The following is a 16,513-nucleotide window of genomic DNA, read 5'->3' as shown; positions in this document are numbered from 1 at the left end:
TGGTTTTGGAACTTATCCTCTATAGGTTCTGATAATTCTACTGTTTCTTCCATGTTGTGCTTTGCCTATGGTCAGTTTTTAATTTTGCTAATTTTATTATCATATTATCATTCCCCTTCGTATCAGTTAGGTTGGCTAAAAGTTATCAAAATTTTAGACTTTCAAATAACAAGCTTTTAATTTAATCAATTTACAGTGTTTTTGAATTTTCTGATTTACTTATTTCTATACTAATTTTCAAGATTTCCTCTTTTGTACTTATTATTTTTAATTGTTAAGTACTTAATTTTAACATATTGAATGTATTTAGTTCATTAATCTACTTTTTTTCTATTTTGCAAAATGCATATTTTTAGGGATATAAATTTTCCTCCTAGGATTGCTTTAGATGTACACCAGAAATTTAGGTAAGTTGCTTTATAATTATAATTGTATTTCATATAGCTATTAATTATTGTTTTCTGACTCATTGCTCAGGCTTTCATTATTATGCCTCTTTTGATTGCTATTTTTATTCATTTTGCTCTGTAGAGAATTGTGTTTATTATTTAAACTTTCTTACTGGAAATTGTCTATGCTTTAATGTACAATATATATTTGTAATGGTGCCATGTGATGTTGGAAGATACATACACACAGAAACATTAGAATTAGGGAGTAAAACTGCAAAAGAGAAAGAGCTCTGGGTTTAACTTTTAATGGTCATTTCATTACATTCACCACATGCATATTTGTATATGTTCTTGGTCAGAAGATACCATACACCTTTTTTTTTTACTTAGAATCAATATTAAATATTGTTCCAAGACAAAAAACAAATCAGTAAGGGCTAGGCAATTGAGTCACACAGCTGGAAGTATCTAAAGTCAGATTTCAACTCAGGACCACCACTCTCTGACCTGACTCTAGCCACTGAGCCACTTAGTTGCTCTTAAAGAGCTCACAATCCAATGAAAGAAACAGTATGCAAATATATGTGTATATACATATATACACTCACATATATGTATCTATGTATTGTGTATTTATGTATATATGTGAGTGTGTGTAAGTATATATATGCATATTAGATATATTGGAGATAATCAACAGAAGGAAGACTTAAGAATTAAGTATTTAGAATTAAGAGGACACAGGAAATACTTCCAGTAAAAGGTAATATTTTATCTGAGACTTTAAAAAAAAACAGGGAAACCCATAGTCAAGAGAAGGAGTGTCTTGTCCAAGGAACAGCAAGGAGACCAGTGTCATTGGATTGCAGCATATATAAGATAATATATGGTCCTTTGACTTCAAATTAAGCATTTTTTCCACTACACTACCTATTTTCTCAATTATCTAATGCATCATGATGTAATGATTAGAGTTCTAGATTTGTAGTCAAGAAGACTGAAAGAATGAGGATGGAATCATTTATGAAGAGCTTTGAACTCCTAACAGAGGATTGTATATATTCATCCAAGGGATGACAGGGAGCTACTAGAGTTTATTAAATCTTGGTTGGGGAGAGAAGAGGACCATGGTCAGACCTGCATTTGAAGAAGATTGCTTTGGCCGCTTACTGAAAAAAAATGGACCGGAGTAGGTAGATTTTTGTCAGATCAATCAACCGTACAGTAAGTTCTTGAAATAATCCATCTATAAGGTGATGAGGACCTCTACTAGGATGATAGCAGCATCAGAGAAGAGATCGAGAATTCTATGCAAGAGATGTTACTTAGGTCAATAATTGGACTGCTTTTATAGGTCTTTTGCCCTATAAATAAGGAAAATAAAGAGAAATCATCATAATGCACATATGTTTACATATATGCATATATATATATAAACAAGAAAAAAGTGGAATATGTATGTATATATAAGTGAATATATATGCATATATATAATGCTTTATAATTTATAAACCCATTTTATCAGAGCAACTATATGAGGTAAGTAATTAAAAAATCATTATCTTCATCTTACAAATGAGGAGATTGAGATTTACAGATGAAGTTAATGATGGAATTAGCTTAGTTTAGAATTATATTAATTTACATTAGTTTAGAAAGTTTTGGAACTAGGACTACAAATCCAGGTTTTCTGACTCCTTGATAGTCCATTTCTTCCTAGTATACTATATAGCTCCCAAATTGAAGCTATTTGAATAAGTCAAGCCAAAAAAAAAAAAAAAAGAAAGAAAAAGAAAAAGAAACTGCTTTAGACTCATTCAAATATTTTGGATGGATGCCCTTTAGGGGAAAAAAACAAAACACAACTTGAATTATTTAGATATATGCTTTAATTTTTTACTTCACTTTGCTATGAAGATAGCTTCTCAGAGCTTTTGTGTTAATATTTAAAAGCTTCAAATATTTAAAAGCTTCAAAGTTTGCTCTACAAAGGAACACTTATAATGTTTTAATATTTGATTATGGAAGTTGTTTGAAGTACATGTTTGGGATTTGAGTGCAGCTACTATAAGGAGCCATTCATTTTCAGAAATTTAGAAAAATTGGCTTCATTTCCTCTATGTTTATTCACAATTACACTATAGATAACACTGTGGATGGAGCAATATATATTCCTGGAGTCAGGAAGACTTGCATTTAAATCTGACTCCAGGCACTTACTAGTTGCCTGACTCTGGGCAAGGCAATTCACATCGATTTGTCTTAGTTTCCTCATCTATAAAAATGGAGGTAACTAATAAGCATCTACCTCCCAGGATTACTGTGAGAACCAAATGTAATAGTATATATAAAACATTTTGTAAATCTTAAAGCACTGTATAAATGCTAGCTTTTGTATCATTAACTGCTATAGTAACAAGATCTTCTTTCTGAACAATATAGTCTCTACTGCAAAACCTAGAAATCATTCTTTTGGGTTTGCCTTAGTTCTCTAATAGTTAAGGGAAGAACTGGATTTTATCCATTTCACAGTTACAGAATCTGAGGAAGGGAGCCGGGAAGTCACTTGTCCAAAGTTACATAGCAAGGCAAATGACCCCTAGACCTTTGCCTTACAAACTTAACATTTCCTGTTTATTGACCACAAATAAGTGACAAAGCATGATGGTTCTATTTATTAAACATGGGAAAAACTGAATAATTTACACAAGGCCCAGATAAGATTTTGATACACAATTTGTTCATTTGAACAAACTCTCTGGATGGAATTCCTTATTCATCTACATATTTCTAAGATAATTCTCATAAACTCTTGAAGAAATTCCCTCTTGTAGAGACCCAGATTAAACCAAATGTTTAGTTTGCATGTTGGAAGCGTGTATGTATTACACTTAAATGCTTCAAAACCTAAAGATCTATGAGGTTCCTCCATCACCATAAATCAAACCCCTTTAGTTAGTGATATAAAACAAAAGACATAGGCTCTGAATTCAAGCCTCACTTCTGGTTCTTACCACCTCTGTGAGCTTGGATGAATCACTTAGCTTCCTTGGGCCTCAATTTCCTTATCTATAAAGTGAGAGGGTTGAACTAAATTTCCTCTGAAGACCCCTCCTGTAGATCTCAGATCTTATAGACTTTGATAATGTATAGTATAGTATATAGTATCTGATGATGAATTTCACTGAATATCATTAAGTTAATCCTCAGTAAACAGGCATAAAGTCTTTCACTAGGTCTACAGCTAAAGTCTTTAGGTCTTGTTAAGACCTTGAATAGGTGATAAGATCATAAATCTAAAATGAGATGGGATTTCTGAGGCCACATAGGTCATCTCCCTCCCTTAACTATTAATCCAAAAACTGTAGCTCATTAACAACCTTTTCCCAAAGCCCTGGCCTGATGTTTATCTTTAGTAGTCTTTAAAAGATGAAATAACTCAAAGGAAAGGTATTTATTAAAATAGCTGTAAGGATGGGATTGTTCATTATTATTATTATTATCATTATTATTACATAGCCTAATGAATATAATAATAACAAAACATTCCCACTCATAAATTCCATTAGTGAGAAGAATGGGCACACACATAAAGCGTGCAGTTAGAAAAGTCCTGGTGGAGAAAACACTTGCAACCAAAACAACTCATGTTTATAGAATTGTGCAAAACCTTAATAAGCTTCCTCTTCTCCAAAAGCCCTCAAGCTAGATGGAAAGTCAGTCTCTGTTGCATTACTGAGTTGGTGCCTCTCCCTATCTCTACTCCCTATCAAACCCTACCTCTCTTTTGAATCTTTAACTGGCTCTTGTTCTCTGAGGCTGGGAGTCTCACACTTCAAAGCTGTCCCGATCTTTTAATTCAATTAAGCTGGTTGGTCCTGAAACATAGAGCCTTTCATTAGGCTTATAATTGAAGCCTTCTCTTTACTTTTCCTTTCTTTTCCTTTCCTTTCCTTTCTTTTCTTTTCTTTTCTTTCTTTTCTCTCCTTTTCTTTTTTGCTAAAAAGGTTAGTTTTTTATTAAAATTATTTCTTTTATCATAGCAAAAGTCAGAAGAATAGTGACTTTGTTTTCTAAGTAAAATCATAAAAACTTCTTTGCATAGACATTTATGACAGTAACATTATCCTGTTTAATTGTAAGCAAAGCATTCATATTACTCAACTTCTAAGACCTGGAATGACCAGTTATTTAATTAAAATAAGCCTTTTAAACTTCTTAAAGACCTTTAGTAAACCATAGAATCATAAATCCAAAACAAGAAACATCAGACGCCAACTAATCTATCTAGTACTTCATTCTTTTGTTTTCTTTTTTAAAAATCCTTATTTTGACTTAGAATCAATACTGAATATTTGGTTCCAAGGCAGAAGAGTGATAAGATCTAGATAACTGGGGTCAAGTGATTTGCTTTGGGTCACATAACTGAGAGTGCTTGAGGACCTTGTTTCCATACCTGGCTCTCTATCCACTAAGCCATCTAGCTGCCCCCATTTATTTTTTTCTGATCTCTGCCACGTTAAGTATCTCCTATTGAGTGAACAACTCTTCTGGTGGCTCCCTTTTTGGATACCAGAGCTTTCCTGCCTCAACTCATTCCAGAGCTAACAAGCTTTTTAAAAACCCTACATGAAATTATGAATAATGAAATGGCAGAGCCAAGGGAATATTATATATGGCAACAGAAATAATGTTTTAAAAGTGACTTGTTTATGTCTACCTCTAGATAAAGAACTGATAAATAGAAATAAGCAAGGTGTTGTTTTACATATACATAGATCTTTTTGTCAAATGATGCCTTCTCTGATGGAGGGAGAGGAGGGAAGGATGGAATTAACTGATTATTTTAATATAATAAAAAATTTTTTTTAAATCAGCTTACTTCCCCACCCTCTTTCTAAGTATATCCCTTCTATCTTCTCTACAACTAAGAATAATTTTTAAGAATTACAGATATCCTCTTTCCATGCAGAAATACAAACATTTTGACATTAATGAATCTCTTAAAATTTCTCTTTCTTATTTACCTTTAAAGGTTTCTTTTGAGTCTCATGTTTGGACTTCAGATTTTTTGTTTAGGTCTGGCTCATTCCTCAGGAATGCTTGGAAATATTTTATCTTATTGAATGTCCATTTTTCCCCTGAAAGAATATACTCTGTTTTGTTGGATATATGACTCAGGGTTGTAAACCTAGATCTTTCACCTTTCTGAATATCATATACCATCCTTTATGATCCTTTAATGTAAAAGCCACTAGATCCTATGTTATCCTGATTGTAGCTTCATGGTATTTTCATTGTTTCTTTCTGGCCATTTGCAGGATTTTCTTCTTGACTTGGGGGTTCTTGAATTTAGCTATTATATTCCTGGAAGTTGTCATTTGAGGATTTCTTTCCATAGGTGATCTATGAATTCTTTCAATTTCAATTTTATGTTCTTGTTCAAGGATATCTGGGTAATTTTTTTTATAATTTCTTGTATTATGATGTCCATTTTTTTTTTATCATGGCTTTCAGGTAGTCTGATAATTCTTAAATTGTTTCTCTTGGATATACTTTCCAGGTCAGTTGTTTTTTCAATAAGATTATTTCATGTTTTCTTTTTTTTTTTTATTCTTTTGACTGTTTTATTGTTTCTTGATTTCTCATGAAATCATTAGTTTCTAGTTGCTTAATTCTAATTTTTAAGGACTGATTTTCCTTTATCAGCTTTTGGTTCTCCTTTTTCATTTATTCTTACACAGCTTTCATTTCTCTTCCCCAGTTTTCCTCTACCTCTCTTAATTGGTTTTTGAAGTCTTTTTTGAGCTCTTCCAGAATCTGTGTCCAATCCATATTTTTCTTTTGGATTTTGCATGTGTTTGCTTTGCTTTCACTGTCCCCTTCTGTGTCTGTACCTTGTTCTTTGTCTCCATAAAAATTCTTTAGAGTGTAAGGGTTAAATTTAATGGTTGGATAATAATTTTATGAAATTATGTGGTTGCCAATATTTATTATATTTTGAGTCAGAAATTTATTCACAAATATTTACAAATAGATAGGAAATAATAAAGAAGAGAAATGTGAGGGGGATAGCAACCTAAAGCTCTCAACCATGTGGTCTCCTCCAAGATGGAAGCTAGTCTCTTAGGAAACTAGGAAAGTAGTCAGCCTTTCACTCACCCAATGAAGTAGTCCAGGAGTCAGAGTCTAAGTTGAAGCCAAGCTCCAAGCCCACAATCCAAGCTGCAGTCTCCAGCAAGCTTCCTTGAAGACTCCCCAGTTGCAAGGTTATCTCCAGAAGACAATATCTCAGATTCTCTTCTCCAAGACCATCCTCCCAGACTGAGTTCAGGGCTTGCTTTCATGGTGACTCCCTGTTCCTGTCCCTCTTCACAGGGGCCAATCATAGCTTCCAAATAGTCTAGCACTGCCCAGGGGGCAATGTTTGTGGGAACCAGTTAGCAACTTCTGGAGGGGTGAATACTCATTGAAAGGGTTCACAGTTTCTAAGGGTGTGAACTCTTAAAAGAATTCACAAGTTTTTGACTGTTTGAGTTAGAAAAAAAAGGGGTGGAACTCTCCAAGTATCTTGCCAGCTTCTCACCTAGTACTAAGTACATTGTGAATTCACTAAGTGGTTTACTAGCTCTTCCACCTAGTTAAAGCTTATGTTGATTCAATCAAAAGGTAGACAAAGGAGAGTTAATCCTGTCTTCACAATCTAGTGAGGTACTTAAGTTAGTGTTAACTCAGGATAGACAATAGAATAAAGAATTCTCTTTCACAAAAGTAAGATGCTTTTTTTTAGTGTTTGCTCATTTTCCCCTACCTTTTTGTAGGTAGGCTGTTTTCTGAGATATTAGGGTACCTTCTTAAACTTCAGTCCTTCCTTGATGCTACCTTTAGGGTTTTTTTCTGTGTTTCTCAAATTAATTTTTTTAAAGCCATCTGGGTATAGTCAATCTTTAGCTAGTCAGTGGCAAGCTGCCCTCTACTTCTATCAAATGGAACTTCACATTTCATAGAGGCATAACAGTGAAAAGATTCACAGACATATATGAAATTTTATATTCATAAGATTCACAGACATATATGAAATTTTATATTCATAAGATTCCAGAACTAATAAAGGATCATATAAAAAAGTAAGTAGGAAGGGTTTGGGGATAAGCAGGGGAGAAGGCTGTTAGCTGGGAATCTATTTATCTCCAAATGAAAGTTCCTTGTTGTGGTTATAACCAGCCAAATCTCTGGCTAAATGTCAGCATAAATAGTCTAAGGGTTGTTTTTCTCATTTGTTGAGCTCATGTGTTTTCCATGCTAAGAATAGAACTTTAGTGAGGAATATTTAGAATTGGAAAAACCATTTGGCTAAAACTTTAAAATTGGAGAAAACAATTTTCTGGGCATTTCAACAAAGGCAAATTAGCAAATGAAATTCACCTGTTTTCCTGAAATCTGACAAGCCTCCTGAATAGCAGGAGGCTTCTTTTTCTTCATAAGTCTAAAGAAAGAGATGTTTTCTACATAGGTACTAGGGTTCCATTATTTATGAACTGTGAAAAGTGGGCAGCATTCTCTATATATAAGACAAACAATTCCTAATGCTTTCCTGCTACATCCCTTTTCTGCCATACCTTTTGGAGAACCTCTGATAGGCTGTTTCAGAGAATCAATTCTGCCCCTAGATTGCACTTAACCTTTTTTTTCTGCCAATACTAATAATTGTAATTAACATTTGCATAGAGCTTTAAGTTTGGCAAAGTACTTAACTACTTTATTTCATTTGATTCTCACAAAGAATCTTGATTTTGAGGTAAATGCTACTATTATCCCCATTTTATGGAAGAAAAAAACAAGGAATAGAGGAACTAAGTGAGAACTGTGTATGTGAGAGGCAGAATTTGAACTCAGTTCTTCATGACTGAAAATCCAATAGTGTGCCCACTAATAGTGTGTCCACTATTTCACCCGACTGCCAACTTATCTAATAGAAATGCAACAAAGAAAATGGTGAAGCATCAACAGTATTTCTTCCATTCTCCAAAGTACTGTTTAAAACTTTGTTCTTCAACAGAAAGAGCATCAAATGAATAGTTAAGGGCCGTTAGTGAGTTAGTGACCATAATCCCCTCATTTGAAAGAGGAATGAATTGAGGCTGAAGAAAGATTAGGTAATTTACCCTTAATCACTGAGCTATTATCTGGGGCAGGATTCAAACCTGTCTTGCTGACCAAAAGTTTAGTGTTTTATCCACTACTCCAAACTCCCTCACTTAGTAAATTGGCAAAAGGGGTCAGAGAATATTTGGTAGGAAAAAGAACTAATGAGGCAAATTGAGCGTTGGCCCAAGATACCATCATGACCTCCCTTTAACAAACAGTGTTCCCATTCTTTGTTTCATAATTTTCTGGTCTTAAGCAGAACCACACCTCCAGGATACTATAGTTTTAACTACCTCTTAAGTCCTGAATCCACACATTATTATATTTTGTTGAAAGCTTTTTCTGTTATACTTTTTCTGTTAAAATAATCATATGGTTTCTGTTGGTTTTATTATTGATATGGTCAATTATGCTGATAGATTTCCTAATATTGAACCATCCCTGCTTTCTGGGTATAAAACTCACCTGGTCAGAGTGTATGATCCTTGTGATATAGTGTTGTAAACTTTTGCTAGTATTTTAAGATTTTTGCATCAATATTCATTAGGGATATTGGTCTATACTGTAGTTTACTTTCCCTGTTTTTGTTCTTCCTGGCAGGTATCAACACCATATTTGTGTCAAAAAAGGAATTTGGTAGAATTCCTTCCTCTGTCACTTTTCTAAATAGTTTATATAGTATTGAAATTAATTGTTCTTTAAATATTTGGTCAAATTCATTTGTATCCATCTGACCCTAGGGTTTTTCCTTAAGGGATTCACTGATGGCTTATTCAATTTCTTTTTCTGAGATAGGATTGTTTAAGTATTCTATATCCTCTTCTGTTAATCTGGAAAATTTATACTTCTCTAAATATTCATCTATTTCACTTAGATTGCCAAGTTGCTTGGCGTATAATTGGGCAAAATAACCTAATAATTGCTTTAATTTACTCTTCATTGGTTGTAATTTAACTTTTTTTATTTTTAATACTAGTAATTTTGTCTCCTTTTTGATCAAATTAACAAATGGTTTATCTATTTTATTAGGTTTTTTTCTTTCATAAAACCAGCTCCTTGTCTTGTTTATTATTTTATTTGTTTTCTTACTTTGGATTTTATTAATCTATCCTTTCATTTTTCAGGATTTCTATTTGATGTTAAATTGGGGTGTTAATTTGTTCTTTTTCTAGTATTTTTAGTTGTATACCAAATTTATTGATCTGTTCTTCTTTGGTTTTATTGATCCAAACATTTAGAGATCTAAATTGTGCCCCCCCCCCCACTCCTTTAATTGTATCTCAAAAATTTTGGCAATTATCTCCTTGCCATTTTCTTTAATGAAATTGTTGATTGTTTCTATGATTTGTTCTTTGGCCTATTCATTCATTAATATAAGGTTATTTCATTTTAATTGATTTTAGTCTTTTTTCTCCAACCCTTTTTTTCAGTGTAATTTTAGAACATTATGGCCTGGAAAGGATGCATTTAATATCTCTGCTTTTCTACATTTGGTTGTGAGGCTTTTATATTATATCATCAGTTTTTGTAAAGTGTCATATACTACTAAGAAGAAGATATATTCCTTTCTATTCCCATTAAGTTTTCTCCAGAGGTCTATCAAGTCTAACTTTTCTAAAATTCTATTCACCTCCTTAATTTCCTTCTTGTTTATTTTTTTTTTTTGGTTTGATTTAATTAGTTCTGAGAAGGGAAGATTAATGTCCCCTACTAATACAGTTTTATTGTCTGTTTCCTCTTATAACTTATGTATCCTTTAGGAATTTGGAAGCTATACAACTTGATATATATCTGTTTAATATTGATATTAATTAATTGTCTATGACTTGTTTTATCAATATGACATTTCATTCCTTATCTCTTAATTAGGTCAATTTTCACATTTACTTTCTCTGAGATCATAATTGCTAACCTTGTTTTTTTAACTCTAGCTGAAGCCTAGTAGATTTTGCTCCAGCCCTTTACCGTAACTCTGTGTATGTCTCCCACTTTAAATGAGTTTCCTGTAGCCAGCAACAGTATGGGATTCTGGCTTTTAAAACATTCTGCTATCCTCTTTTATTTTATGGGTGAGTTTGTCCCATTCACATTCACTGTTATGATTACTAACTGTGTGTTTCCCTCCATCTTATTTTTCCCTCTGTTTATTCTTCTCTTTATTTCCTTCCTTTCAGCCTTTCCCTATTCACAAATGTTTTTACTTCTATTTATCCACCTCCCTGAGTTTCTTGTCTCTTTTGTCTATCTTGTCACTTTTTTTTTGTTCACCCTCCACTTCTTACTTTCCTGTTGGGTAAAATAATAGGATTCAAAACTAGTTGAGTATGGATGTTATGCCCACTTTGTGCTAATTCTGATGAGTATAAGGTTCAAGCATGGCCCATCATCCCCATCTTCTCTTCTACTTTTAAATATTTCTCCTCATATGAGATAATTTGCCCTCAACTTTTTCTTCCTTTTCTCTTTTCCCAGTATATTCCTCTCTCTTATCCCTTGATTTTTTTAAATCATCCCATCATTTCCCACTTTCTCAGTGTTTTGTTTATATATGCTTCTATTCATTGTTCTTTGTGATAATAGTGAAAAGTGATAAAGTTTTTAAGTTTCTTCAGTACCTTAAGTATCCTAAGTACTTTAGGTATCTTAGATACTTCAAGCATCTTATATAATTTAAGCATCTTAGTTATCACCTTCTTACTAGCAATGTAATCAACTCAACCTATTGTTTCTCTTGATTACCTAAAAGTATCTTAAGTATTTTAAATACCTCTTGTGCCATAAGAATTTCAAGTATTTGAATTATCTCTTTCCCATGCAAGAAATATAGTCAATTTAACCCCATTGTTTCCCTTGGTTACCCATAAATATATTAAGTACTTTAGGCCTCAATTGTACCAGAGAAATCTTAAGGAACTTGATTACCACTTTCCTATGCAGGGATGTGATTAGTTTACTCCCATTGATTCCCTTTAGTTTTTTCTGTTTATCCTGTTATGCTACTCTTGAGTGCTAAATTTGATCATTAAATTTTTTTTTTTAGTTCTGTTCATTTTATCAGGAATTCCTCTATTTTATTAAATGTCTATTTCTTCTAGTATGGGGAAAACCAGGGGAGTTAACTTAAATATTATTTGTGGGTTCAGTGGGGTGGATAGGAGACAGGAAGGGACAATGGGTAAGACTTTCAAGCCAGGGAACCAGGTTTAACTATAAGGGGAATGTCCATTGACAGAAATGGCAGTTAAGCCTGACTAATTGTCACTCTGCCCCACCCAGCCTGGAATAACTTCAAGTGTTAAATACATTCAATGAGGACTTTAAAGTACTAGAAAAAAACACAGAGAAACAGTTTAATTGTAATATAAGGGGATAGGAGAGGGGGTTAGGGGAAACTATATCTAACTGCCCAGGACTGGAGTCAAAAAGGGTAAGTTCCTTAGCCAACCTGGCTTCTACTAGGATTTGACAGATTGGCTAAGGACCTGAGGAAGAGGGCTTGAATTTGGGGTATCACAACTGTTCCAGAGATGTTTTCAGGATACCAGGAACCAACTCTTCCACAGCCAATGATCAAAAGTAACCAGGTAGGGAGAGATGTCTGCAAACTGTCCACCAGATCACAGGCCACTTCCCTACTCAGAGTTGACTTGCAGGATTGATGTCTTCTGCCTTTTCAACCTTCGCCACGCTCCAAGATTCCAGGTCAAAAGGAACTGCAGATTGCACCTCTTTTCTGAACCCCTCACAGCACAGCAACCTGTCTGTTGCTCAGCACTCTCCTCCCTACCCCCTGCATTCTATTCAGAATGTCCATGACTTCCAGCAAAGGCTTTCCCTAACATGCTTACATAAATCTGCTTTTAAACTTTTAAAACCTATACCTATTATACTTCCCTTACTGCAGTGATGGGCAAACTTTTTAAAGAGGGGCCAAAGGAAAGGAAATGCTCATCTGTCAGTCTGTTTCTAAGGCAACTCTTTCAAAGTTTCACTGTATTGTATCCCACTCATTGTATTCATCAGATTAGGAATAATGTTGTGCAGCCTGATAGAACATTTCAGGGGGCTAATCTGGCCCATGGGCCGTAGTTTGCCCATCACTGTCTTAGAGTATTATGCTCAGTTTCACTGGGTAGGTGATTTTTGGTTGTAGACCTAGGTCCTTTGCCATGCAGAATTTCATATTCCATGCTTTCTAATCTTTTAATGTAGAAGCTGCTAGGTCCTGTATCATCCTGTCTATAGTTCCACAATGCTTGAACTATTTTTTTATGGCTGCTTTCATTTTTTTCTCCTTGGCTAAGGTCTCTGGAATTTGTGTATAAAGTCCTGGGATGTTTAAATTTTGAATTTCTTTTGGTAATCAGTGGATTCTTTCAATTTCAATTTTCACCTCTTCTTCAAGAACATAAGAGCAGTTTTCCCCAATAATTTCTTGCAATATGATGCCTAGGTTCTTTTTTTTGATTATGGCTTTCAGGCATTCCAATGATTCTTAGATTATCTTTCCTGGGATTCTTTTCCAGTCAAAGATTTCTGATACTATATTTTTTATGCTTTTGAATTTTATTGTTTCCTATTGTCTTAGGAAGTCATTTGATTCCCATTTGTTCAATTCTAATTTTTTTTTAAACCCTTGTACTTCGGTGTATTGTCTCATAGGTGGAAGATTGGTAAGGGTGGGCAATGGGGGCCAAGTGACTTGCCCAGGGTCACACAGCTGGGAAGTGGCTGAGGCTGGGTTTGAACCTAGGACCTCCTGTCTCTAGGCCTGACTCTCACTCCACTGAGCTACCCAGCTGCCCCCTGTTCAATTCTAATTTTTAGGGAGCCATTTTCTTCTTTGAGGCTTTGTATTTCCTTTCTTAAGGGGTTAATTTTTTCTATTTGAGGTATTGTATTTTTTGGAGCTCTTCAAGGAATTCATTTTGGGTTTGATATCCTTTCACATTCACACATTTTCATCTTTGTATTGCTGTATTCTTTTTAACTCACATTTTAGCCATTTCTCTTGTTGAAATAATTTTCTGACATCTAGCTTTTTCTCTATCTTTTGTTCGTGTTGAGTATATCTTTTCCTTTGATTTTATCTTTATGCTGAAGCTTAGCTCCATTCCTGGGGTAGAGGAAGTACTGTCTCATACTTGTATTGTGCCTGGATCTGTTCAGCAATCTTGGTCCCAGATTGAGCACTTCATAGAAGAAGCCTAACTGGCCTACTCTATGGAGATTTGCAGCAGTTCAGTTCAGTTCAGTTCAGTTCAGTTCAGCTGAGTCTAGTTAGATTCTGCCTAATCCCACCAAGGCCAAACTTATTGGGCTGGAAGGTAGTTGGCACACAACCAGTGTTTCTTACTTTGCCATCTTGGCAACCAGACCTCAGTTCAAACCCAGACCAACTATTTAAAAAAAATGACTTTGGCAGCTGAATAGAAGATGGACGGGAATGAGGAGAGGTTTGTAGTAAATAGATCCACCAGTAGGCTATTGCAATAGTCCAGGTAATGAAGTTGTGATAGTATCATTGAAAAGGAGGGGAGTGTATCTGAGGAATGTCACAAAGGAAAAATCAAAAGACCTTGGCAATAGATTAGATAAAGTAGGTGACAGTAAGGAATCAATAGTGAAACAGATTATTAACCCAGGGGATGTGCACCTGGTTTTGTTTGTTTGTTTGTTTGTTTTTTGAGTTACAGATTCCTTGTTTAAAAAAATCACCATATGAAAGTTTACTTCAGACAATGCCTTGAACATGCTAAGTGCTTAATCAACATGGATGGAATCGAGTTGAACTGAATAGTAGCCAACAACAAAGTAGATTCTAAAAGTAAACTAATATCTGGGGAGTGGCTAGGTGGCTTAGTGGATTGAGAACCTGGCAGATACTTCCTAGTTGTAGACTTTATTTAAAATGTATTCAAACAAGACAGTACTAGTGATAGTTACAGACTCCTGACTGGCTAGTTTTAGAAAAGATAACTAGTTTGTTATATAATGTCATTCTTCGTTGTTCTGACTTTACTTCAGGATAACGTCATTCTCTAGTCCTTACATTTTAAAGGGAAAGATCTGATTCCCTTTGGGGAAAGAAGGGTTCTTGTCTATGGATGTCCTTTCTTATAAAGCAAAACTAGACAAAAACAAAACAAACTAGAAAATGCTATAAAAGTCAGGGCATTGGGTTTATATGTCTGATGTCAAATAAATAAGAAATATTTCAATGGATTTTTGACTTAAGTTTTTAGTATTCATAATCAATAACTTTATATAATATTTTAGGTTTTGTGTCTGATAGCTAGTTATAGAACACTAGAATAAGGTGTTTCAGTAATTCTACTTAATAATGAAAATAATAATGATACCAATATTTATAGAGCTTTTTCTTTTTTAAAGATATATTTTATCTTCTGTTTTTACATTGTTTAAATCTTTCCCAGGATCTCCCTACCTCCTACCTCCCAAAGAGATTTTCCTATAAAGCTAAATATACATATGTATATGTAAGAAAAATGAAAGAAAAACAAAATTAACCAGTATGTTGAAAAAGTCAGAAAATACGTAATGTTCCACATAGGTGGACTTCTCGTCTCTGTAAAGGAGTGGAGTGGGGAAATCTCTTTATGTCTCATCTTTGGGGCTATACTTGTTTTCTGTAATTTTGCAGCATTCCTTTCTTGTGTAGCCTAAGATACAAAATGGCCAAAGTAACAATATCTGTACCCATTCTGTTTTTTGGCATGTAAAAAGGAATTTTATTTTATAAGTTATATGTTGGTGTATTACAAATTAATTTATGGGGTTATTAAATAGGGCAAGCATATCTGGTTCTTTAGGTACTTGCTAGAAAAGTCCATGATGGCAGTGGATAGTAAAGATTCACATTTTAATAAAGCACAGAAATTATGGAGACAAATAGTGCAGGGGGTTGGGGAAGCAGAGGCAGATGTTATGGGGATGGGGTAATAGAGGAAGGCAAAAAGAAATGAAAAAAAAGATGGGGAGGAGAGTCATAGTTGTGTGTCAGAGTTATGAACATTTGAGTAACATGAACCCTTAGAAGATGTTCAAGGAGGCAGGAGTTTGTGAGGTTTTGCAAAGTTAGCAGCTGGTCTCATTGCAGATATCTGGAGCTTATCTCAGGCTTATAGACCATGGCAGTTGGCAGTACCAGAAGTCTATGACAGCAGGACTTCCCCTGATTTAATCACATCTAGTCACAAGATTCAATTTTCATGATTTATGATACAATTTACAAGTAACTGTTATGCTCCTTTGATGCTTGAGATGGTTTGTATGTGACCTCCAAGGTCCCATTTGCAATCTTACTTTCTGCTATTGTTACTTTATACTGGCTACTTGCTTTCTATCCTGACTAGAGGAGGGAGGATTAGTCAGGGGGACCAGAACAAGATAAAATTTAAAATCACTTGGACACATACTAGTTCTATGAACATAGTCAAAATACTTAACCTGCTGGTGTCCTAGGGATCTCTCTATGACTATATATCACAAAGGCATTCTAATTTAAGTAAATTGCCTATCTGGGTCACTGAAGGGAGTTCCCATACCCTCAGATCATGGGTATGCTAGTGCTGGAAGAATAAATTCCAGTGCTTCCTATTGCTTCCAGGAGCAAAGAGAAAATGCTCTATTTAGAATTCAAAGCCCTTCATAAACCAGCCCACTCCTACCTTTTGAATCTTTTTCTACCTTGCTCCTGGCATATCCTCTTTGATCCAGTGATACTGACCTCCTGGTGGTTCCATGAACACTCCATCTCTCATTTTATCTGGCTGTTTCCTATGCTTGGAATACTCTTCCCTCCTCTGCTCTGACTACTGACCTCTCTAGCTTCCTTTAAATCCCAACCAAAATACCAGTTTCTACAGGGAGCCTTCTCTAGCCCCTCTCAAATCCAGTGCTTTTTATCTTTTAATTATATCCTATTTTTCAAATATATATATATATATACA

At 34.5% G+C, this 16,513-nt stretch overlaps 1 protein-coding gene across 1 annotated transcript in view; it reads left to right on the top strand.

Moving 5' to 3' along the window:
* LOC123242388 (OX-2 membrane glycoprotein-like) overlaps positions 1 to 16,513 on the top strand; it is a 46,707-nt gene that overhangs the window by 25,691 nt on the left and 4,503 nt on the right. Inside the window, exon 6 of the mRNA XM_044670100.1 lies at positions 357 to 407. Within this exon, the coding sequence (XP_044526035.1) occupies positions 357 to 364 (8 nt within the window). The 3' untranslated portion in view covers positions 365 to 407. The remainder of the gene's footprint in view (positions 1 to 356; positions 408 to 16,513) is intronic.

The sequence above is a fragment of the Gracilinanus agilis genome, chromosome 3 (genome assembly GCF_016433145.1).
Source record: "Gracilinanus agilis isolate LMUSP501 chromosome 3, AgileGrace, whole genome shotgun sequence".
NCBI classification, from domain to species: domain Eukaryota; kingdom Metazoa; phylum Chordata; class Mammalia; order Didelphimorphia; family Didelphidae; genus Gracilinanus; species Gracilinanus agilis.
Note: the sequence above shows the minus strand (reverse complement) of the source record. Positions and strands in the feature narration are given on the sequence as shown.